This window comes from Muntiacus reevesi, chromosome 1 (assembly GCF_963930625.1).
Source record: "Muntiacus reevesi chromosome 1, mMunRee1.1, whole genome shotgun sequence".
NCBI lineage: Eukaryota > Metazoa > Chordata > Mammalia > Artiodactyla > Cervidae > Muntiacus > Muntiacus reevesi.
Genome location: NC_089249.1, coordinates 163,234,231 through 163,257,496, shown reverse-complemented (window position 1 = coordinate 163,257,496; position 23,266 = coordinate 163,234,231). Strand labels below are relative to the sequence as shown.

At 50.9% G+C, this 23,266-nt stretch overlaps 1 protein-coding gene across 2 annotated transcripts in view; it reads right to left on the bottom strand.

Moving 5' to 3' along the window:
* Nucleotides 1-20,452, bottom strand: part of HIVEP3 (HIVEP zinc finger 3) — a 55,546-nt gene extending 35,094 nt beyond the window's left edge. For both annotated transcript variants that reach the window (XM_065915061.1, XM_065915070.1), the window contains exons 1-2: nt 15,392-20,452; nt 10,851-10,996 (exon numbers count right to left, since the gene is read on the bottom strand). In XM_065915061.1, the coding sequence (XP_065771133.1) occupies nt 10,851-10,996; nt 15,392-20,452 (5,207 nt within the window). The remainder of the gene's footprint in view (nt 1-10,850; nt 10,997-15,391) is intronic.
* Between the last annotated feature and the right edge of the window lie 2,814 nt (nt 20,453-23,266).

The following is a 23,266-nucleotide window of genomic DNA, read 5'->3' as shown; positions in this document are numbered from 1 at the left end:
AGAGCATGATTGAAGATACCCAGGTGGGCAGGCACAGGTTAGGATGTGGCCTCTGGAGGGTATCCCAGAGGCTGGGCCTTCCCCACTGTGGGCAGCAAGGAGCAGCTGATGCTCCTGGGGAACAGACCACAGCAGGGACCCTTCCTCTAAGAGACTCCGGACCAACTCTGTCTTAATTTTCCTAAGCTCCTCATTTTTCTGGCAGGTCCTAGAGATTTGATACGTCTATTGGCCCCCTCATCTCCTCACCTGTATGGGTCCAGGCAAGCAGCACACAACACCCAACTCTGGGCTCCGAGAGGAAAATGTTCCCAACAGACATCTTATCTCAGGCTGGGGCACACTGTCAAGGGCTTCTGCCCAGGCAGGGGCACCCTGCAGATGAGCTCGGCTTAGATTTCCTGACCTTTAGAGAAGGCAGCTTCCCTGAGGGAGGGACAAGGACTTGCAGCAGCCCACATAGGCCCTTCCCTCTGACCTCTCCCTGTAAACTGTCTCTGAGCAACACCTTCCTCAAGTATTGAGTGCAGAGCTGAAACAGCTCATTGACTGACAAGAGCTGGAAAGATCCCGCACATCACGTCATGAGAGCCAGAGATGGTTGACCCAAGCCACATGGCAACCATTCATGCTACAGATGAGAAAGCCAGACTCACAAACAGCAAAGGCCTACCCAAGGCCTCAGTGCTAGTAAAGGCAGAGTCAGGATGCAGCCCCCAGGCCCAGACTCAAGACCCCAGCCCTTTCCCACATCCTCCAATTACCAAGGGAAAGAGTGCAATCCAGAGAGAAAAGATGATTTGCCCAAAGTCTCCAGCTCCAGGACTCACCCCACTTACCTCCCTCCTTATTGGAGGCCTCATTTCAAACAATGCCCAAAGATGGAAAAGGTAAAATTTCCCATGATTTGCAGATAATAAAATTCAGGTGGACCCATGCTCAACCCCAGTGTCAGACTTTCCATCTGCCCAACCCATGTGTCACTTTTCTTTTTTGATTTCATTTTCATTGTCCACAGAGTAGTCTCCAACTCTCACCTTCCTGATATGCTGTTCACACACAGCCGTTAGAGATACAGCCTGGCTTACACCTTCAGCAGCTCTCTAGTGCCTCAGGAGAAAGGCCACTGGAGCCCAGGGAAGATCATAGCCATGCTGGAGAGGGAAGGAGTTGGGAGGAAAGGAAGATGGAAGGAAGGAAAGAACCGTGAAGGGGGAAGGAAGCAAGGAAGGCAGCGGCCCCTTTGCTAAGCACTTCCTACACGCCATAGTAAAGAGCCCATAAAATCTTACATTTAGTTCTCACTAAGGAGCCTACTTTAGGGACTAGCCAGTAATTGCCAGAGGTGGGCCTCGAATCTCATTCTGTCTTAGGCCAATGCCCAAAGATTTCTCAGACTTTCTGGAACACCAACACTTTCCCCTGTGCTCCTGTGAGCCCAGAAGTTCAGAGAAGTGCCATCGGAGCCCCAGGGACCTATGGGGGAGGCTGCAGGGTGACCTTCTCTGAAGAGTTATTTGGAAGAAAGAGTTCTGTGCCTAAAACACACTTAAAAACAACCCTACTAGTGGTCTGTTATTAAAGATGGTAGGGAAACTGTCTTTATGGTTCCCTTCCCTTTCCTTCTCTCTCTCGGCATAATAAACACACAAAGGAGAGAAGAGCAGGAGGGGAAACTGGCGATGCAGTTTTGGAGGCTGGAAAGAGATGGATGGCTGAACAAGACTTTGCAGACTCAACAGAATGGAATCTAAGTTGACAGCAGGTTATATGAGAATAAACTCGACTTATCCCGCAGGGCCCCTCAAGGACTCTGGAGGTGCATACGGGGAGAACCAAGATAAGGGCAACTAGTGGAAAGTCCTGTTAGGAGCAGTCAGACCTCACCCCTTCCTCAACTCCAGCAGCCAGGAGATCACTCCTGAAAAAGCCTGGAGGTTCATTCTCTGCAAAGGGTGAGATGGACGGCCTTCCAGGCCAGGTGATGGCAGGACAGGGGAATCACAAACAAATGAAGGGATGGGGTGAATGCGTCACTGGAGGCTGAGATTCCCCTTCCTCTTCCTCCCACCTTTGTCCTTTCTGTGGCTCTCAGACTATGGGAAATGAACCCTGCCACCCTCAGGTGGGAGACTGGAGTCTTCATCCAAGAAGACAGACATAGACTCTGCCACTGCAGCCTCCCCAGTAGAAGAGCCGAGTCTCGGGGAAGCCTTGCTTTCACACTCAGGTGCCCAGCCATCTTTGAGCCTCCGGCTCTTAGCACGTGAAGACACCAGAGGTTATCAGATATCTGAGAGAAGACCCTAAACAAAGGCAAGGGTGAAGGGAACATAGTGGAGACAGAAATCAAGGGGAAAAGAGCACTAAAGACCAAGCAACTAACATTAATAGCCTCCGAGAGGCCTGAAATCAGTCAAATAAGAATAGGCTGCTTGGTACAAATGAACTTATATACACAATAGAGTCACAGATGCAGAAAACAAACGTATTGCTTCCAAGGTGGCAAAGAGGGGGAGGGATAAATTGGAAGACTGGGACAGACACATGCACATTCCTGTGTATAAAATAGATAACTAATAGGGACCTAATTATAGCACAGGGAACTCTTCTCCATACTCTGTAAAGACCTATATGGGAAAAGAATCTAAAAAAGAGCAGATATATGTATACGTATAACTGATTCACTTTGCTGTATGGCAGAAACTAACACAACACTGCAAATCAATTATACTCCAATAAACATTTTAAAAAATCATTCAACTTAAAAAGCAGGGAATATTTTAACTAACAAAAGTACATAAACGAAGATATTCTCAACAAAAAAGAATAGGATACTATTAATGTAAGAGGAACATGCAAGGAAAATTAAAAATGTGATAGCAGAAATGAGAACACGAATGGTTGGAAGACAAAATAGAGGTCCCCAGGAAGGAGAGCAAAAATATGAAGAGATGGGCATTCCAGCAGAGAGGTGTAGAAATTAGAGGAACGAGCCAGGACTTATTCAATGCCTGAATAACAGGAGTACTACAGAGAGGAGAGAGAAAACCAGAGGAGAGAAAATCCTCAAGGAAACCATTCAGGAAAGTTTCCTAAAGCAGAAGTCCCTGACTTGCCAGATTGAAAGCATCAGCGAGTGATGAAAACTGCTCCACACCGAGACCCATGCTTGAGAAGCCACCACTCTAAGGAGGAAGAGAAGACCCTCAGACAGTCGCAGAGGATGGAACAAGAATCAGGACCGATCTGGAATTCTTGAGAACAACCCAGAAGCTTGAGAATGAGGGAGCAACACTTTCAAAACTCTAAAGGAAAATGACTTCCAACACGGGAATTTGACACTTGAGTCAACTGAGGAACACAATAAAAACAATTCAGTCAATTCAATCATGCAAAGCATCGAAAAAGCTCACCTCTCACGGGCCCTTTCTCAAGAAGATCGTGCTGAAGGATGGTCTCTGTGAAAATGAGGAAGTAAACCAGGAAAAAGGAAGATGTACAGCTCTGAGGCGGTCCAGCAAAGGAGGCAAGAGAATCTCTAGGGCGAGAGTGAGGGAGCCCTGGGGTGGCAGCTGTGTTCCAGGCTGAGCGGGCAGCCTCTCCCGCAGGATCCCTCAGGGAGGGACTGTGTCCGCAAGATGATTTACAGAGGACCCGATGCATCTGAACATCTTCAGGCGAGAGTTGTGAAGTGAGAATTTGGGGGTTGAATTAACAATAAATATATAGAAAACTGGGGCTCCCCTGGTAGTTCAGCTGGTGAAGAATCTGCCTACAATGCAGGAGACCTGGGTCTGATCCCCGGGTTGGCAATATCCCCTGGAGAAGGGCATGGCAACCCACTCCAGTATTCTTGCCTGGAGAATCCCCGTGAACAGAGGAGCCTGGCAGGCTACAGGCCATGGGGTTTGCAAAAAGTCGGACATGTCTGAGCGACTAAGCACAGCACAGCATATGGAAAACTAATGAAGTTAACACACATACAGCTTTTATTCCTAGAGAAAATAAAAGTTGTATAGGAAAGCAAAAGTATCATATAACATAGCTGTGAAGCATAAATGGTACAACTCTGATGAGAGGATAGGGGATAAGGGGTCACGTGTGGACTGGGGAAAGGCTCGTGAGTCACTAGCTAGCACCTAAAGCTGAAAAGCCCAAGAGTAGCAACCCAGGCACATTATTCAGAAATACAAAGGTCAACCAAGATAATCAGCTAGAAGAGATGAAAGTTATTGTTTCTGGGGGTGAGGGTGGGGCAGGGCAGAAATTGTAGGGGAAAGAAGGGTACTATCATCTTCCATAACAAAATTTATAGAGACGTTTGGCTTTTTCAACTCTGTGCATCTAAAATTTAGATAAAAATAAACACAGTGGCTAAGACTCAGCACTCCCAGTGCAGGGGGTCTGGGTTCGATCTCTGGTCAGGGAACTAGACCCCACATGCTGCAACTAACGGTTTATATGCCACGACAGAAGATCTCACATGCCACAACTAAAACCTGGCACAGTCAAATAAATACATGAATAAAAATAAATTTTAAAAAATAAATTAAAAAAAAACTGAAAGAGGGAGAGGGTGTGCCACTGTTTGCTAAGAGGCTGCTTCCTCCACAGGAGAGAGGGGATCACCCAGGACAGGGAGGAGGCAGGTGGAGACTCGGGCAGATGTGGTCCAGGCCCAGGGGATGCCGGGTTCTCAATGGGGATGCCGGGTTCTCAATGCAGCTGCTGGGGGCCATCGCATGCTGGGGTGGGGACTCCACTTCCCCACCCCCACCTCCTCAGCTGAGCCCCTTGCTGCCTTAGACCCTACAGCAACCAGAGGCCAAATCAGCTTGAGAAATGGATTCTCCTTTAAATTTTAATAGGATACATTTAGGTCTTCCCTGACCATCCTCAAGACTCTGGGGACTCTGGCCTCAGCAGACTCAGACACTCAGTCTGCCCCTTGATCAATATGTCTTTTCTTTTCTATTTTTTTTTTTTTAAACTGTCGGTGACTTGGGTTTCACAGTGACATAATCAGTTTTGTCTAATGCCTGGAGTGAGTGTTCTCTGGGAAGTCCTTTGAGTGCTCAGTAGAAAGATGCTAGGCCAGCACGAAGAGTTGATCTAACTAGACTGCTTAACATCTGAGATATCTATTTGGAGGATAATCTTTACAAAGGAATAACTTTCCCAAGAATCTAAGTGGTTTCCTAGAAACAGACATTTCCTGTTTGGTTTTTTTTTTCAAAACAGCCATTCACAGATCTATTGTTGAGACTGTAGGTATCTAGGAACAGTGAGAAGAGGTCTGGATGGGAGCCGAGAGAACCCTCCCCTTTTCCCCCACCTAAACCATCAGTTCTGCCTGCAGTGCGCCAGCATCTGTCTCCCCCTGCCTGGCACCATTACTCTAGGAGAAGCACCCCCTTATCAGGCCCCACGCCTTGCACCTCCTCTAGGACTCTGCCTGCACTCAGCCCCTTCTCTCTCGGCATCATCATCTGCCAAGCCCTCCCCCGCCCACCACTGCTGTCAATCATTCCTAGCAGCACAAGCTTACTGAGGATCTCTCCACGTAAATACCGCCTGCTCAGCTTCACACACACACGTCCAGGTCCCGCCCCTCACCTTCTTGTGTTTCCCTCCTTCCCTCCATAACCAGCCTCTTGGTCCAGGTTTACATGTGCCACCTTCAGACTCCATCTCCCAAAAGAGCTCCCATCAAGGTCACCAGTGACCCCCATGTGGCTATATCCCATGGACACTTGCCTGGCCTCCCTGTCCTTGGCCTTTAAATGGCCCTCAGCACAGCTGACCTTGAAGTCCTCTGCCCTTGTCTTCCAGGACTTCTCACTCTGCCGGGTCTCTTCTATTCTTTCGGCTTTTCCTTCTCAGGCTCTTGAGCTTCATCTCTATCTGTCCTCTGGCACATCCTGGCTCTGTCCTGGATGCCTTATTCTTTTCCCTCCATCTCCCCAAGTGATCCGCCATCCGGTCACATCATCCTAAACAGCATCTATGCACTGAAAAATGTGCATATCTACATATATCTATGCATATCTCAAATATATCTTTCCTGTCTTCTGAAGGCCAGGTTCAGATATCCAATTGCCACATGACTTCCCAAACACTTGGATGTCCAACTGCCATCTCAAAGTGAACACTGTCCACCAAGCTTTGGTCTCTCCTTCCCCAAACCTCATTCTTACTTTCCTTTCCACCCCTGCCCATCTCCGTAAATGGCAGCTTCAAATATCCTTGAGCCAGAAACGTAGTAGTCTTTCTCCATTCCAAGCTTCTCATCCTCACCCTTTGTATTCAATTCACCAGACATCCTCTAGCTCCACCCCCATCTCCACCACTATATCCCTGGTTTGGGCTATTGAATGTCACACCTGTACTTTGCAATATCCCACCCTCCTCTGCATCCACAAAAGCCCAGGTCATATTCCCTTGGAGAGATGGAACAACAGGGTTTGGGAGAAATAGAAAGAGAACAAAACCCAGTGTGGGCACGTGTGATAGGAGCTGGACAACTTGCTCCTGGCCCACAGGGGCCACACTCAAAGCTGCATATCTACACTCCAGGGAGAAGCCTGAGAATTCAAGAGAGATCAAGGCACTGAGTCGGAAAGAAGACATGGCCCTGATAGCCTGGCCTCACCCAGGAAGGACAGCAGCCTGTCTCCAGAGTTGGGTGCCCAGGACCAGTCCTCTCTGGCCCCCAGGACACAACGGATCTACTCAGAGCAGGCACTGGCCAAAGAGCTGGTAACCCATGAGCCAGCCCTTTTTGGAATCCTCTTTCATTTTTTACCTGTAACACCTGCAGGGCAGGACAGCAAGCAGACAACCTTGGCTCCCAGCCCCAGGTACTTGCCCCACAGCTGAAGCCACCTGACTTCACCTTCCCAGGCCAAGTCTGACTTCAGGTAGGTGGGTTGGCCCTGACTCTGTCCTTCCTCCTTCCTGAGACCCAGAGCCTCCACTGCTCATGGATTCTAAGAGCTGCTGAGTTCAGGGACACAGCCCCTCACCTGAGGTCTCAGGTAAAGAGAGATTCCTTTAGTTAATAAACATTCACCAGCGCTGCCCTCATGCCAGTCACCATTTTCAGCAGTGGGGATACAGCAATAAATAAAGCACAATTCCTGTCCTCTCACAGGGTTCTGGAGGGGGAAACGGAAGAAACTAGTGACTGGGGAAAAATAAAGCAGGGAAGGGAAGCTGGATAAGAAATGCTGGAGGAGGGTACACAGGGAAGGATGACCTGGTAAGGCTTCTCTGAAGGGTGACTGAAGGAAGTGAGCGAGCTGTGGGATTCTGAAAAAAGTGTTCAAGGCAGAGGTGCAGCAAGTGCAAAGGCCCTAAGGTAGCAGCATGGCAGACAGGGAGATCCCTGGCTGGAGCACACGAAGCAAGGGGTAGGTCCCTGCCAGTGCAGGGGACACAGGTTCAGTCCCTGGTCTGGGAAGATTCCACATGCTCTGCAACTCAGCCTGTTCGCCACAACTACTGAACCAGCTCTCTAGAGCCCGTGAGCCGTAACAAGAGAGGCCACCACAGTGAGAAGCCTATGTACTGCAACTAGAGAGTAGCCCCTGCTTGCTATAACTAGTGAAAGCTCATGTGAAGACCAAGCTCAGTCAATAAATACACAAATAAAAAAATGTTTAAAGACCTATTTAAAAGAAAAAGGAGAAGCAAGGGGTGGAGGGGCAGGCAGAGGTCAGGGAGGACCTGGGGCTAGCACACACAAGCTATTGGAGGGCTGTGGAGGGTGCAGAGTGGGAGTGGCAGGGTCTTGATGTTAAATGGGATCACTCTGGCTGCTGGGTTAAGAATACATGATAGTGGGTGAGAATGGAGATTCTAGCAGGAGACTGTGATGATCCAGATGAAACTCAGCAGTGGTCTGAGCTGAGACGTGGGAGAAATGGGCAGATTCTGGATACGGTTTCACAGGGTGAGTTGACAGGATTTATTAATGGAGGTGAGACAGAGTTGTTTCGGGCCTAAGGATCTGGTTCTCAAGGTGGAAGGAGATGATGTTGGTGGTAACTGTAGGGCTTGGTCAGCACATACTAAGTTTGAGATGCCCTAGTCTTCCAGGCAGAGGTGCCCATGAGGCATCAGAAGCAAAGGTCTACAGTTCAGGAGTAAGGTCCTAGCTGGAGATTCAGATTTTGTGCTCTTGGTGCAGGGACGAAGTTTAGCCAAGGAGGCGGACAACACTGGCCAGGGAGACCACTCAAGGTCACAGGAAACTAGTTCAACTGACCAGGTGCATGAGTCACTAGGACACCCAGACTGCCGACTGAGTCACCTTTCCTCTCTGCCTGTCCCGGTCTTACACCCTCTAGGCCTAGCCTACCTCCTCCAGGAAGCCCTCCCTGGCTACTCTGGGCCCAGGGGTCCCTGCCTGCTCTGAGCATCTGAACACTGACGGTCCACACCTCAGCACCAGGCCTTCTGCTACCCCTGAGCCAGCCTCCTTGAGAGCAGGATCACAGTTGACCCTCTTGGCTCTGGTTATCTTCTGGTACAGAGCACTCATAAGTTCTGTGACAACCCCAAACTTTCAAGTCCACATTTGCAAACTCTCCTGGAGGTGACACCAGCCCCCAATGAACCGTAAATATTGAGGGGTCACCAGAAGCAAGGGTGGAAGGTACAGTGGGGGCCCAGATGGGACAGTGGGGCTGTGGGAGAAGGTGACCTGACTGGTGGCATTACATAACCCCATTCCCCCTACCAAAGTGCTGAAATTAGATGTGACAAGTGGAGAGAGTGCGGGTGATGTTCTTCACAGTCGACAGGGTGAGATTATCCTGGAGGAGATCAAAACGATGGACACAAAAATGAAAAAATACTCCGATACCCATTTGTGAGCACCATGAACTGTGCTGGTCTTTACACAGGGCAGCACAGGATCCCCCAGCAACCCACAAAGTATGTAATTATCCCCTTTTGCAGATGGGAGGCAGAGCTAGAGAGGTGAGGGGACTGTCCCAGTGGAACTGGTTAGTGGGAGAGCTACTCCGGGGCAGGGATGCCGGACCTGGCAAGACAGAGAGATTTTGAGCAGAGCAGACAGGACTAACTGATGACCTGGATGGAATGGTGGGGGCGGGTTAGAGTGGGGACCCCTGGCCAGACTGCAGGAAGAGCAGAAGAGGACTCAGACGTGGCCTTCACCTCTCAGCTGAAGGCAGACCATGTGGCAGAGACTCTGGGAGGCCTCTGGAGCTGTGAACTAACTGGGCTGGGGAGAGGCTCCTGCCAGCTGCCCTTTCGGGGCTCAGGCTTCCGGGGGAACAAGGGCAGCAGGGAGCTGCCTCGGGGAACCAGATTTCCAGTCTGGGGACTGTTGCCTCCCCCTTTGTTCACACCAGCTGACATTCAGCCGCCCTTGGGACCCCACAGATGGTCCTTGAAGCTGCAGGGAGAAGGTTGTGACTGATCTACCAATCCTGGGGTGAAGTCTTACGTGGCCTTTGGAGGATCCGATAATGTGTGAACACAGAGACACACGGGGGCGCTCTAACCAAGTAGCAGAAGAGGAAACCCGCCAGTCCCCAGGTGGAAAGACAGTTTTGAAAACCTGCTGGTCTAGTGTTTCTCAATGGAGCAGTTACGGGAACTCTGGACAAGATATTTCTCCCCTCTGGGGACGCGTCCTTGCCACTGCAGGACGCTTGCCATCCCTGACTCCCCTCCCTATTGCTGTGACAACACAAGTCCCCAAGTTCAGTTTTCAAACACCCCTTCTCCTGGGAGACCCTGCAGGTCAGTACCGAAGGATGCCCTCCAGTGGCCTCGGGAGCTGGGCACTGCCTCCTCTCCCAGTGCTCCAGAGGAACCCGGCACCTCCCACTTTGACCTTGTGAGTTGGGCACCCGCAGGTGCTGGAGGACTGTAGGCCCCAGTGACATTCCATGCTCCTGGGGACATGGGTTCCTGGGGACCTTCCTCCCTGGGAGGCAGGCTTTCCTCCATGCCGTTATCCCTCAGGACTGGGTAGGAAGAGGACTTCACTGGTTACACGGGAGACACAGACATAGGACCCTGAGACAGACACCACGGGACCTGCGTACAGACGCCCACGGTCCCGGGAGCACACACGTGGTCACACAGAACACAGCTCGCACGACACGTCCACAGAGCAGGCCTGGAAGCAGGCAGCCTGCCGGGAGCCCCGAGAGCCCCACAGCTGAGAGTTCTGAGACATTTCAGTCATTAGGTTTACACACACAAAGCACCAAAGGTGAAAAACCAGGAGTGTTACTCTAAACGTTTACCAGCTGGTGAGCTCTGGACCTGGCCAGTCCGAGAAGAGACCCAGAGAACAATGAGTGCAGTGCACAATCAACCTTGTAAACAGCCCAGCTGGCAGAGCCTGTGGGACACCAGACCTGTCGCCGTGGCTGCTTAGGCAGGACAGAGGTGACTTCTGCAGAACATGCACCAAGGTAGACGGCAGTCCGCATAGGACCCGGGAGGGTCACTATCAACCCCAATGTGCGGTCTAGGAACCCAGCCAGCATCTGAGGCAAGAGTGGCTGGGGGAAAACCCAGACAGCTCCAGTCCCCAGCACACACCTGATGTCCCCCACCCCCCACCAAGGAGCCAATGTTCCTCAACAGAGGTGGACAGCAAGTCCCACAAAGATGGCACTTCCTGGAAGGCAGGAAGCCCAGGGCTCCTGTGGGCACAGCTTTGCCCGATGAGATGCTCACCACCTCTGAACACAGACCACCGTTCGAACACAGGATAGAGGCACCACCCCCAGTCTGCGGGCGGGCGCGAGCGCTTACTGCATGGAGAGCAGACACTGCAAACCAAACATAATTCTTACCCTCCTTCGAAGATTTTGATCCTCGCCGGCTCCCCTCTCTTGGAGGCGGGAGCGTCCTCCTCCGGCTTCCCTCTCTTCTCCTCTTCTTTCTCCACTCTAGCTATCTCTTTCTGTCCTTCCGGGGAAACCAGCGAAGGGAGGCGAACCTGGCCCACCGCAGGAACGACAAAATCACAGCTGGTTAACACGTCGTCATGGAATGATGCCCACACTTCACCGTGGCTCACTTCATCCTCCCCTGACCCGGTGACAAGATGCTACTAGCTCCACTTTACATAAGAAGGGAAACGAATCCCCAGAGGTGAAGTCAGAACCGGGACTCTCCCAGGCCTTTCTCAGGGGAAGACCAGGCCTTCCCATGAGAGCTGTGTTTCCTCTCTTTTTTCACACTAGTCTAGGGGCTTCTGGGTACAGGTCCTCATCTTGGTCTCCCGGGTCATGCCAACCTCAGAGAAGGCGTGTGAGGAATGCTGCATACAGAAATGAAGACTTCACCTTTGAAGATTAACTGGCCCAATTCTCCTTATACATCAGAATGTCAAGGCCACAGAGCAAGTCAAGGGCATTTCTAGGAGCAGAAAGCAGGTCTCCTGAAGGCCCTGACCCCACCCCACACTGTTCCAGAGTTGGACACAGAGAGGCTGTGCTGCCCACTGATGGGCATGTGTCTGGTGGGGGGGGCGGTTAGCATTTTAGGGAATCCAGTCTCTCCATGAGCTATAGGCCTTGGTGTTAAGAGCTGGCTGGATAACCTGTCCCCTAGATCCTCTGATGGTGGCAGGGGTGGGTGCACCTTTAATAGGGAGCAGTGATGCTGGGCTGGCGGCTAGAGGCTGGGGCCGGCAGTGATATTCTCATCCTACTTCATGCCATTTCATTAAGGTCAGGAGGAAATGCCCTGTTTATAGCCAGTAGGAGCAGCAACTTTGTCTCCTGGTGCTGGGACAACCTAAGGACTGAAGTCCCTGCTTCAGCCACCACACCTGATCCTGCAAGGGGCTGAACAGAAAAGTAGCTGATTGGGAATCAAGGAATCTGAGTTCTAGCATCACGTAGGCCACTGCATGCTGAGCCAACGTTAGGTGGATTACTTCACCTCTCTGAGGCTCAGAGTCAAGATTAGACCATCTTAGAGATTCACTCCAGGGTCAATTTCAATGATTCAGTGACTCCTGACAATCTCTTCAGAACTGGAGATGGGGAGTGGAAAACAAGTGAGGGTATGGTCTGCCGCTTCGGCAGAAGATATCTGATTTTATGCAATACTCATGGGTTTTCAGAGCATGCTGTTTTAACTTTGATCTCAGCCTGCCATCTGGGCCAACCATGGAATGACCAAGAGGCCTCCCTCAGGTTGATGGATGCCTTCTGTCTTACAACCAGCTGTGATGTCAGAGCCAAGCTGGAGGAAGCTGGTGTTGGTGGCATCAGACACTACCAGGAAACGTGGTTGGAATTGAGCAGGGAACCCACTTTAAGTTTTAAAGATAATAATGTGAGTAACTACAGATAGTGATTATCAAGTGCCAACGTGCCAACCACTGTTCTGAACACACCTTGCCTATTTTAACTCATTTAATTATCTCTGCATTCCTATGAGCTAAGTATTTTCTATCTTACAGCTTATTATCTCTGTCTTACTGATGAGGAAAGCAAGGCACAGAGAGGCTAAGTAACTGACCCAAAGTCAATTAGTAAGTGAGATCAGTTCAGTTCAGTTCAGTTCAGTCGCTCAGTCATGTCCGACTCTTTGCGACTCCATGAATTGCAGCACGACAGGCCTCCCTGTCCATCACCAACTCCCAGAGTTTACTCAAACTCATGTCCATCGAGTCGGTGATGCCATCCAGCCACCTCATCTTCTGTCATCCCCTTCTCCTCCTGCCCTCAATCCCTGCCAGCATAAGGGTCTTTTCCAATGAATCAACTCATTGCATGAGGTGGCCAAAGTATTGGAGTTTCAGCTTCAGCATCAGTCCTTCCAATGAACACCCAGGACTGATCTCCTTTAGGATGGACTGGTTGGATTGGGGAACTCAAATTTGGGCAATCTGGCACTGAAGCCCTTGTTCTAAATCTATATTAAGTTGCAATAGTGCACGCAGTTGTCAAAATTATCTCCAAGGAGAAAAAAGGAAGGAGAAACTTGGGGAACGAAATGTGGCTGCAACGTGAACTCTTGTATAAGCCTGGGATTTTCCAGGGCTTCAACATGGAAAAAAAATATATATGACCAAACTCAAACCTGATTGGGTGGCCTAGACCTGCATAAAGATGGTTAGGAAGAGCTTTGAAATGCTGATATCGCCCAAAGGGCTTTTCCAGAGCTACCAACAGTGAACGGAAGCTATGGGATGACAAATGTCAGGTCAGTATAATAGGGAACTTTCTTAAAGCACTATCCAAAGATGGGGTGGTGAGCACACCATCACTGGAGATATGCAAGCAGAGATCAGAGAGAGGGATGATTGTAGAAAGGCATCAAGCAGTAAGCTATGCAGTTACAGTAATGTACCAGAATGGTGAGCTTCTGGTAGGAAACATGCTAAGTTTAAGTGTTTAAGTGAAAGTCTTCAGTCATGTCTGACTATTTGTGACCCCATGGACTATACAGTTTATGTAATTCTCCAGGCCAGAATACTGGAGTAGGCTGCCATGCCCTTCTCCAGGGGATCTTCCCAACCCAGGGATCAAACCCAGGTCTTCTGCATTGCAGGCGGATTCTTTACCAGCTGATCCAAGTGAACCAAATGATACATTCCAGGAAAAAGTTGCAGCTCATTTTAGGAAAGCAGCATTTTAAACAAATGGTTGTCAAACCCAGTTAAGCCAACTTAATTCTTTGTTTTTCTTACACCACTTTCAGTGTTCAGTCATTAAAATAGAGGAGCAGTTCAGATCATCCAAAAGAACTTTAGAGTGAGATCTAGTTTTAAATCCAGGCCATTTACTATGTTTGGGACCTTGTGCAAGTTACCTGACTTCTTTATGCTTTGGTCTCTTTATCCATCAAATAATGATATAGAACCCTATCAATGTGATTGTGAGGAAAAAAGTCATGTTGGGCATAGTACTTGGTACACAGTAGGTGCACAATAAGTTCTAAGCATGAATATAATTACCACAGCATCTTGGGAGTAGCCACAGCCAGTAAGAGACACAAGAGACTGATTAGTCATGATGTTTATAGCAAAAGTGGAAACCTCATTTAAGGATGTTTGTAGACTGACAAGGATATTTAGAGAATAAATTTGGGAAACAGTTTGGTGAAGAATATCCAGGCGAGCTAAGGAGAAAGTCAATGCACAAGCATCACTCAATAAAAGAGGAGGATGCAAATATAGAAGTTAATGAACATAGTTTGTTCATTTATCTACAATCAGGATTTAGTTTGGGGGGATTTATTTGGTCAAAGGATCTGTTCTAAAGACTTACTAAGAAAGATCTTTAAATTTGTAGTCATTTTTACAGTCTTCTTTCCTCGAATAATTGAAAGAAGAAAATAGACTCTCTGGAGTCAGACACGTCTGGGTTCAAATTCTGGGTTTGCCAAATACTTGCCATGTGCCCTGGACCTCTCTCACCTTCTGACTCTCAGTTCCCTCATCTACAGAATGGAAACGGTACTGCTACCTCACAGGCGGTGATGAACATCAACAGGATTCAAGTGCCCAGAACAATGCCTGGCACAGTGAGGCTACTCAACCAATAAGACCAACTGTTATTCCACAAATATCAAGTCAGCATAGCACATCATGGCCTGAATCCTTATGCTGGCCTTGTCACCTGACAAGGTGACACCAGGATAGGGAGGTGTCACCAGTCTGAAGCAAACTTGGAATTATCAAATATCAATTTCCCTGAACTTACAGAGATCAAGATTTTATGCCTCATAAAGCAGCCTCAAGTCAGAGGCAATGGAGGAGAAAACATGAGCATAGCCAGTGTTGTGCACGACAACCAGCATAGATGAGTCAAGCTGTGGAACTGTCATCTACTGGTAAAGAGGGATACTACAGTTAAGCTCTGTTTGCTCTTCTACTCACATAAAAGAAAAAAAAAGAATATTTCAGGAGTCTTTTTTGTCAAACTCTAGACTCTCTGAGAAAATCTCAAGTGGCACCAGAGAACAGAAATAGTAGATGTGGAGAATAAGAAAAGCAGGAAAAGACTAACACTATAAGGAAGTAATATATGTTGGAGTGGCATAAAATTCTCAAACTGTGGTAGGCATTCCCATCAGCAAGGTTTTCCAACTCAGTCTTTTGGATGAGATTGTTTCTTTGATATTTAAATGGAAGCTAATGGGAAAGTGGGTCACTTTAAAGTTCACTTTATTGAAATGCATCTAGTCCAGTGATACGAGGGACACTGACAAAGAAATCCAATAAATAAGGTGACCAGTCACAGCTGATAGAGAGGAAATCTGCCCACTCAGCTGGCTCTCGTTTTGTAAATGGACCTTGAGGAGAATGTGGCTTTAAAAGCTCAGCAAAGGCTTTTACAATCAGTGAGTAGAGGAAAAACAAGACTGAACTCACCTCTGTCATGCGGGGCTTGCGGGAGCTGGATGGCACAAGCCTTCCTGTCTCAGGATGTGGAGCTGTGGCCATGGTGTATGTCTCTTTGCTCACCTTCTGCTTAGACCTCAGGAGGGACAAAGCAGCTTTAGTGGAAACCCCTGGAAGGTTGGGGTTGTACAAACTTATGCACCAACCAGCGTAAACAGAGGACCTTCTATCTGCATGCTGGATGTGATTTGGCTTAATGTAGTTTAAATAGCACCAACTGACATTAGTGGTTGTGTGGAGGCTGGGGAACTGCAGTACCTTCTTTGAGTCCGTACCTTCTTGCAACTTGGCTGGTCTGGGGGGTGTTTCTGACAGAGGTTGTGAGCTGGGAGGTGCCAGTGGAGGGAGGTCAGCTTGTTCCTTGGAATCTTCTTTCTTCACACTTGATGGGAGTAATCCTCTTCGGTGAGGTTTACCAGATGGTTGGGCATATTCCTTCAAAGCCTCTGAGCCTGAGGCTGTCACATGGGGCAATGAAGGCTGAGGAAGGGGAGGAATTTCCTTTGGGTCAGATGGATCTGAGGACAGGCTGGGGAGTGTTTCTAGTTCCCTCCTGCCCTGGCCCTGGCTGCCCAAGTGGGATTTCTCTGATCTCTTGCTATCCTCGGTGCTGCTAAGCACCACGCTACATGGTTTCACAAGTTCAAATTTTTCATCTGCCTTAGAAGCCTCCTCTTCCTTCACTCTTTTTTGCTGCTGGGTTTCCATGGTAAGTTCAAGGCTGCCAGCTGGTGAAAGGACACGCTTGCTTCCTCCCACTGTTGATGAACTCCCCTCCAGGCTCAAGACACTTTCTGATGCCAGGGAAGTGCCTTTTCTTTCAGGTAAGGTCACAGGCACTCTCAGGAATGGAGTCGGGAAACCTCTGCTCTGCTCTTCACTTACTCCAGCCAGTCTGGGACCGACCTTGTACACATCTGCCCCACACACAGACGTCCCCTTGCATGACGGCTCCTCGAACTTGGAAAGAGCCACAGTTGCTGAGCTGCCTTGGGACTGGGTAACCAGGATCTGGGAGAGAGTGGTGTACATGGCACTCCCATAGGACGGCATGTTGGTCTGGATGCGGACGGGCACAACTAGAGACACCATGGTGTCTGGACAGGCAGGCAGGGCCAGCGGGGGGGCTGATGTGGGTGCTGAGCAGCTGGACGGGGGAGCCACAGTGTGCAGCTGGATGTCACTGCTGTACTCTGTGCTGGGGGAGAGGCCAGGGGTTCCTGTTGCCAGTGTGGCCAGGCTAGTTTTGATCTGGGGCACGTGGCTTTCCACTTCACTGGGAAGCTGAAGGGTGAACTGGGATTGCAGAGGCAGGAAAAACCCAGAAGAAAGTGCTGAGGAGGCAGGGTAAGGCATGGGGAGAAATGAAGGGGGTTGTCGGAATGGGATGTTGGCTGGGTGAGGCATGAGCTGGGGGACATGGAGTTGGCCTGGGTGTAGAACAGTAGGTTGGAGAGGAAGTGGGGGGGCTTGAAATAAGGAGGGAGGAAGGGGCGGCATGGAGTATGGTGTGGAGAGCAGGCTGGACATGGCCTGGGTGGGGAAGAACTCTGAAGACTGTCCTGGCTCAGGCTGTAGGAGGTGCTGGAAGGAGAAAAGGGAGACAGGCGGGGGCAGGTAGGGTTTCTCCTGCAACGGGAGCTGAGCAATGGGGTGGGGGAACACCTGCAGTGCTTCTGTGTAGGGCGGGGTGGCCCCCAGCGCTGGTCTGTCCTGCACCTGGCTCTTGCCTCCCGGGTGCCCGCTGTGCGAGGCGGCTGCAGAGGAAACTGGGGGCAATGCGCCTTTGGCCAAAGATTTACTGGATGAGGGTTTTGCTTCCTCACTCTCCTGTCTTCCCTTGGGGGTGGCCTCTGGCTCGGTTTCAGGAGGCCTGCTCAGAGAAGCCTGTCTCACCAAAAAGCATTTTCTTCTCTCTGGTGGGGCTGCTGAGGCCAATGGAGCTGCTGGAGTTGGTGCCGAAAGGCCTGTCAAGGACAAGCTGCCATAGTCGAAGGATTTGCTGCGTGTCTCGGTCATATGGGTGGAGTGGGAGACGTTGGGGCTTTGTTCTGAGGCTGACCTCCGCATCTCACGGGCATGCGGGTGGTGGCTGGGGACAGTCAGCATGTGGGTGCCCAAAGGTTTGGAGCGTGTGTCTGACGAGGGCCCGGCGGCTTCAGCTTTTCCATGGTCATCTCTCTCGAAGGAGGCAGAGCGGCTGGACCCGCTCAGTGAGACACTGCTCTCCTGGCTCGGGCTGCGAGACAGAGGTACGGAGGACTCAAAACTGGACTGTCCCGATGACTGGGCCATCTCTGCCAGGCGCAGTCTCTTCTTCTTGGGTGGCAGCTTCTCAGCTGGGAGCTGGGCAAGCGTCTGGCTGCGCTGGGGCCACTGGAACTCCTCTGTCTTCTCCGGCTCCTTCGGGGGCGGCTCCGGCTCTGTGTCTGGCCGGTCAGGCTCCTCGGTCACCAGGATTTCGGGAACCTGAATGTTGGGCTGGCGGACCAACCTGGGCTGCAGGGAGTGGGCCGAGCGTCCGTGTGGGGCGGGTGGGGATGATGAGAAGGGGGCTGCAGACTTGTCTTCCCCTTCCAAACCGCCAGGCTGCTCCAGAGAGTCAGATTTCTCAAAGGAGCTGGTGTGCTGGATGACAGAAATTTCTTTGGAGGTGGTTCTCCTCTCCTTCCCTGATTCTGAACTGGATCCTGGCTTAGGAGTTCTTGGCTGGAAGCCTGCGGATCCCTCCAGGGAGGGCACTGACTTACTCGGCTCTGCTGGTGACTTGCTGGACTCCAAGGGAAGGTTCCGAGCAGCCTCTGAAGGCCCAGAGCCGCCGAACTGACTCTTTGTGGACTCAAAGCTGGGCGGCTCCTCCTCATCCCCGAGGCTCTTCTCTTTCCTCCTTTTCCTCAGTGGAGTGAGTTCCAAGGTGGTCCCCAATTTGTAATGCATCATCTGGGACCAGGGCTCATGCTCGGCCTGGCTCTTTTCGGCCTCCGGAGACACATGAGCACCCACGGTGACTGGCTTTGCCATCTGAAGCTCTGAACAGTAGTACTTTTTATGGGCCTCATAGTTGTCCCTTTTCTTGTACCGAGCACCACATATGTTACATTCATAGATCACCCCTTTCGTTTTCAAACCCTTCTTGGTCTTTTTGGTGAGGTCACTTTCCCTGGGTTCCGGTTCATCTACAGGTTTGGAGGCTGTGTCTTTGCTGCTGGGCCCTGCCTCCTCAGAACTGTACTCTCCGCCCAAAGGTAGTTCGATGGCCGGCTGGCGCTTGAGCATCCGGGGGTGGGAGGTAAACAGTTGACTGCTGCGGCTCAGGGCTTCCGAGTCGGCGACGTGGTCGTCGAAGGAGTAGCTGCCTCGGAAGGTGTGGTGGGGGGTACTGAGGGTGCAGGTGGCAGAAGGCATTGAGTGGCTTCTCAGCAGAGGCACAGGGGGGGTGGTGCTGGGTGGGCGCTGGAGGCTCAGCAGTGATTGTTCGGGCTTCGCTTTCTCGCTGTGGGAGGACAGTGGCTCCCGGTAGAGGCTGGATTTGGGTGACTCCATGCTGCTCCGCCGCGACAGCGAGCTCCTCCTGGGCTTCACACTGTCTATCTCGCTGGTGTCCACCACGGCCTCATTGATGGTGATGAGTTTGGTGATATGCTCAATCACCTGCGTCCGGGGCACGGACAGAGGCACCAGGCTGGGCTTGTCTTCGGTGGACAGGGGCAGGAGGGGCTGGGTGGAGGTGGCCGTCAGCATGGCAGTCCGCTGCCCGATTCTCCCGCACTTGCCAAAGATGATCTCGGCGTAGGACCTGGCATTGGTGTTTGGGGGGCTGACCTGCTGTTCGGCACTCTCAGAGCGTGAGAAATACCCAGATTCGGTGCTGCCTTTGCTGCCCGGGCTGAGGAACGCCTGCTCGTCGATCACCTTCTTCCTCTCACTCAAGCGAAGGGCCAGCTTCTGCTTTATCGTGTGGGTGTCTTCAGGTTTATGGCTCAGGGGGTGTTCAGACGATGGCTCCGCAAAGGGAGCGGGGTCCTCGAGCGACGGGGCCGAGCTGGACTGGGACAAGGAACAGCGTTCGTGGCTGGAGCCCTGGCTCCCGGAGCTGTACAAACTGCTGGACAGGAGTGGGTGCTTGGGCCTCGGGGAGAGCTCTGTGGGGTGTGCGGACGTGGCGCCCGTCTCCTCTTCCGAATCGGTGCTTTCTCCCTCGGTGGGCTCCTCGAACTCTTCCCCAGGGATCCTCTCCATCTCCAGCCCCGGGGGATAGATCTCGCCACCCATTCCCGAGGCCAGGCCGGCTTTGATGCGGTGGGCGTGGGACTTCCTGTGCTTGTAGAGGTTACTCTTGGTCTTGAAGGAGAAGCCGCAGGGGCCACAGGGGTAGGGCCTCTCGCCTGTGTGTGAGCGGATGTGTTTCTGGAGCACGCTGGGCTTGGCACAGGGGCGGCTGCAGTACTGGCATATGTACTTGCCAGGCTTCTGCGGCTTCCGCTCCTTCTTGTGCGCCTCTTCCGTGGGCTTCAGGGACACCTGGGAGGGGCGGGGCACAAAGACTTTGGGGATGCCGGGCAGGTCCTCGGGAGGGATGACGGAAGCATGCGAAGGGAGGAGCTGGCTTTGGGGATGGAGCCCAGGGGTCACAAAGGAGCCTGAGGGTCCAGGTCTCATGGGGTCGACCAGCTGCCATGCGGACCCCTCCAGGAGATGCTCGGGTTTGCCGGGCGACATGAATGCTGGTGTCAGAGGGTGCTGCGGAAGCTGGGAGATGTGGACCGAGGCTTCGAGGGAGGACCGCTTGGGGGGTTTCTGCGGCTGGCCTGTTTTCTCCTGAGAGCCTTCCCTAAGAACCGACGAGGGGCCTGGGAAGGGCTGCGGGGCTAGTAGCTCTTGGAGGGGGCCCTCTTGAGTGGCGGCGGTGCTGCTGCCAGGGTACGGGGCACTGGATGAGACACTGGTCTGAATGGCCTCTCCTTTGGTCAGCCGCTTCCGGGGACTTCCCTCAGCCTTCTTGGTGCCCTTGACACTTTGTTCAGGATCCATGACCTCCACAGGACTTCAGATGCTATTCAGGGAGGGTCGGAGCAGGCCACATTTATGAATAATCCAAACGTCCCAAGGAGGCGTCTGGCTTGGGTAACATTGGTCAAGAGCTACAGAAGTCAAACCCAAGGTGGTTTGGGGAGTTTTTAAAATTTTTTTCCAAGTGTCACTGGCTACAAGTGGACTCAGGTCAGGTCATCAGGGCCCAGACTATTCACATTGGTGAGGCATGGCCCTCTACTTCACAGACAGAAAATGCACCAGCACTTTCTGCCTGAATGTCTGTTGTGGAAACGTCATGAAGGATGTCAGAGTCGCCATCATATTGTTTCAGTTGGCAGTGGCAAGTGGCCCCCCACAAGTCCCCCGTGTGCTATGCGATCCGTGGACGGCTAGAGATGGCCGTGAGCATGGTCCAGGCATCCCTGGTCCCGGCACGAGAGAAGCCACGCTGGATGCCGTGGGCAGCTCTGTTCCAACTCTTCTGCCCTTTCGTCTGGTGTTGGAGATGAATGGTCACGGAGGGGAATTCACGCTCTTCTACTTGACCAAAGCACACACACACAGAAATACACACACAAAGAGAAGAGAAGAGAGGGTTACTGCAACTCATCCACAGCTCATGCAGCTCCAGTGAGACCTGGTGTAATCCCTAAAGGTTAATCAGGGAGACGCAACCCAAACCCACAGCCCCGGATCCTGTGGACCAGAGCACTCTTGGCACCTCCTCTGCCCACATTTCCAGAGGTGCCAGTGATTCTGAATGTCCACTGTGGTTCTGAAGACTGTGGCTCTGTGGGGTGTCAGGAGCAGAATAGACTCTGGGAACCATGGGGGCACTTAGGGATGACAGGCTTGGATTCCAGTCTCTGCTCAGAAAGCAACTCTGAATGGGTTTCAGCTCCCTAAGCCTCAGTTGTGTCACCTATGAAGTGAAATAATATTTATGAAATAATAGCAATTCCTGGCTCAACTCCATTTCAAGCTGCAGTGCATCCAACATGAAAATGGACATGGATGCCACTGGATGAACGCCGGCGGGTCCCGTGGCCAGTGCAAGAGTTGGAGCTGGTCGGTTATCTAGAGATGAGCTTTCTATGAGAGGGACTGTTCTCAGGTTAGTATTTCTCTCTCTCTCTGGCCCTGAGTTCTGAAGGTATCCAGGCTTATGGCTTTGCAAACTGTTGCTAACCTACCTCCCAAGCCTGGTGTTTAATGAGAAAGCTAAAACCACCATCCCTGCGGTGGTTCACAGTCTAACACAGGGTGACCTCCAGAGCCACTAAGCAATACCTGGAAGGTCATTCTGGAAGCTTCCTCCACTTTCCAGCCTTTTTTTGTCCAGCCAGTGGCCCAGGAATACCCTAGAAGGGGCTCAGAATAGAGGTCCTTGTCAAACTGAGGGGTGAAGCTGGTCAGAGTGGAGCCCCAAGTATGTCTGACCTGCCAGGGTCAGCTGAAAGTTGGGCAGCCAAGGCTTCCTGGGCTCTGAGGGCATTGCCCTTTTCTCCAAGAGCACAGACAGAACTTCAAAGCTGGACGTCACTGTTAACTTTGTCCCACCAGCCATCTTACTTTCCAGTGGATGAAACTAAGGACTGCAGGGGGAGGGTGGCCTGTTAAGGTCCTATGTTCTTAAGAGATAGGGCCTGCACTTGAATCCAGGCTCCCTACTGCCAGATTTTATTCCCCAGCCACCTCGCAGGTGTCCATACCCTGGTGAGGGTCTGAGAGAGTGACCAGTGTCTCTATAGCCTTCTTCTCTCTCCTGTAGGCGTGCTCTGCCCCTGGCATACTGATCACAGGCACCCTTCATGACCTCACCTTAATTTTCATTGGGTGTTTGCTGATGCAGTCTTAAAAAGTTCCCACTTTCTACTTTCATAGAATACTCTGAAAGACTCAAATAATGGTTGCTCAAGTGGCAGGACCTCAGACATATTGACATGCCATGGAAGGGCAGGGAGTTCAACAACTAGCTAAAAAGTATATTCTATAAATTTATTCCTTTTTTGTTTCATTTTCATCTTGGTTCTATAAAAACTTCAATATCACTATAATAAAATTTTATAAATATTTTTAAAAGAATGACAAACTATAAATCCAGATTAAAAAAATCTGTAAATAAGAATGACAAATCAGAACAAAGGAAAGTGTAGATAAGGCAGGAGGTCAGGACTGGTGAGATGGAAAGAGCACTGATAGAACAATCACAAGGGCTTACAGTGCTTCCACAGTTCAGCTATACACTGATATCTGAGACTCTGGGCAGCCAAGGAGAAAAGGGAGATAGGGTCCACTGTAGAGTCATTATAACCAGAGAAGAAGAAAATATGTAAGTTCCTTACAGGAGGCAAAGCATTACTTGAAAAGAACTTTTTCATGTTGTACTTCAGACAGGGGCAGCGAATGATGCATGAGATCACCTATGTCTTCCAATAACATCCCTCTAGCAAAAGCTATGACCAACCTAGACAGCATATAGAAAAGCAGAGACATTACTTTGCCAACAAAGGTCCATCTAGTCAAAGCTATGGTTTTTCCAGTAGTCATGCATAGATGTGAGAGTTGGACTATAAAGAAAGCTGAGCGCCGAAGAATTGATGCTTTTTTTCTCTAACTGTGGTGTTGGAGAAGACTCTTGAGAGTCTCTTGGACTGCAAGGAGATCCAACAAGTCCATCCTAAAGGAGATCAGTCCTGGGTGTTCATTGGAAGGACTGACACTGATGCTGAAATGCCAATACTTTGGCCACCTGATGTGAAGAACTAACTCATTGGGAAAGCCCTTGATGCTGGGAAAGATTAAAGGCAA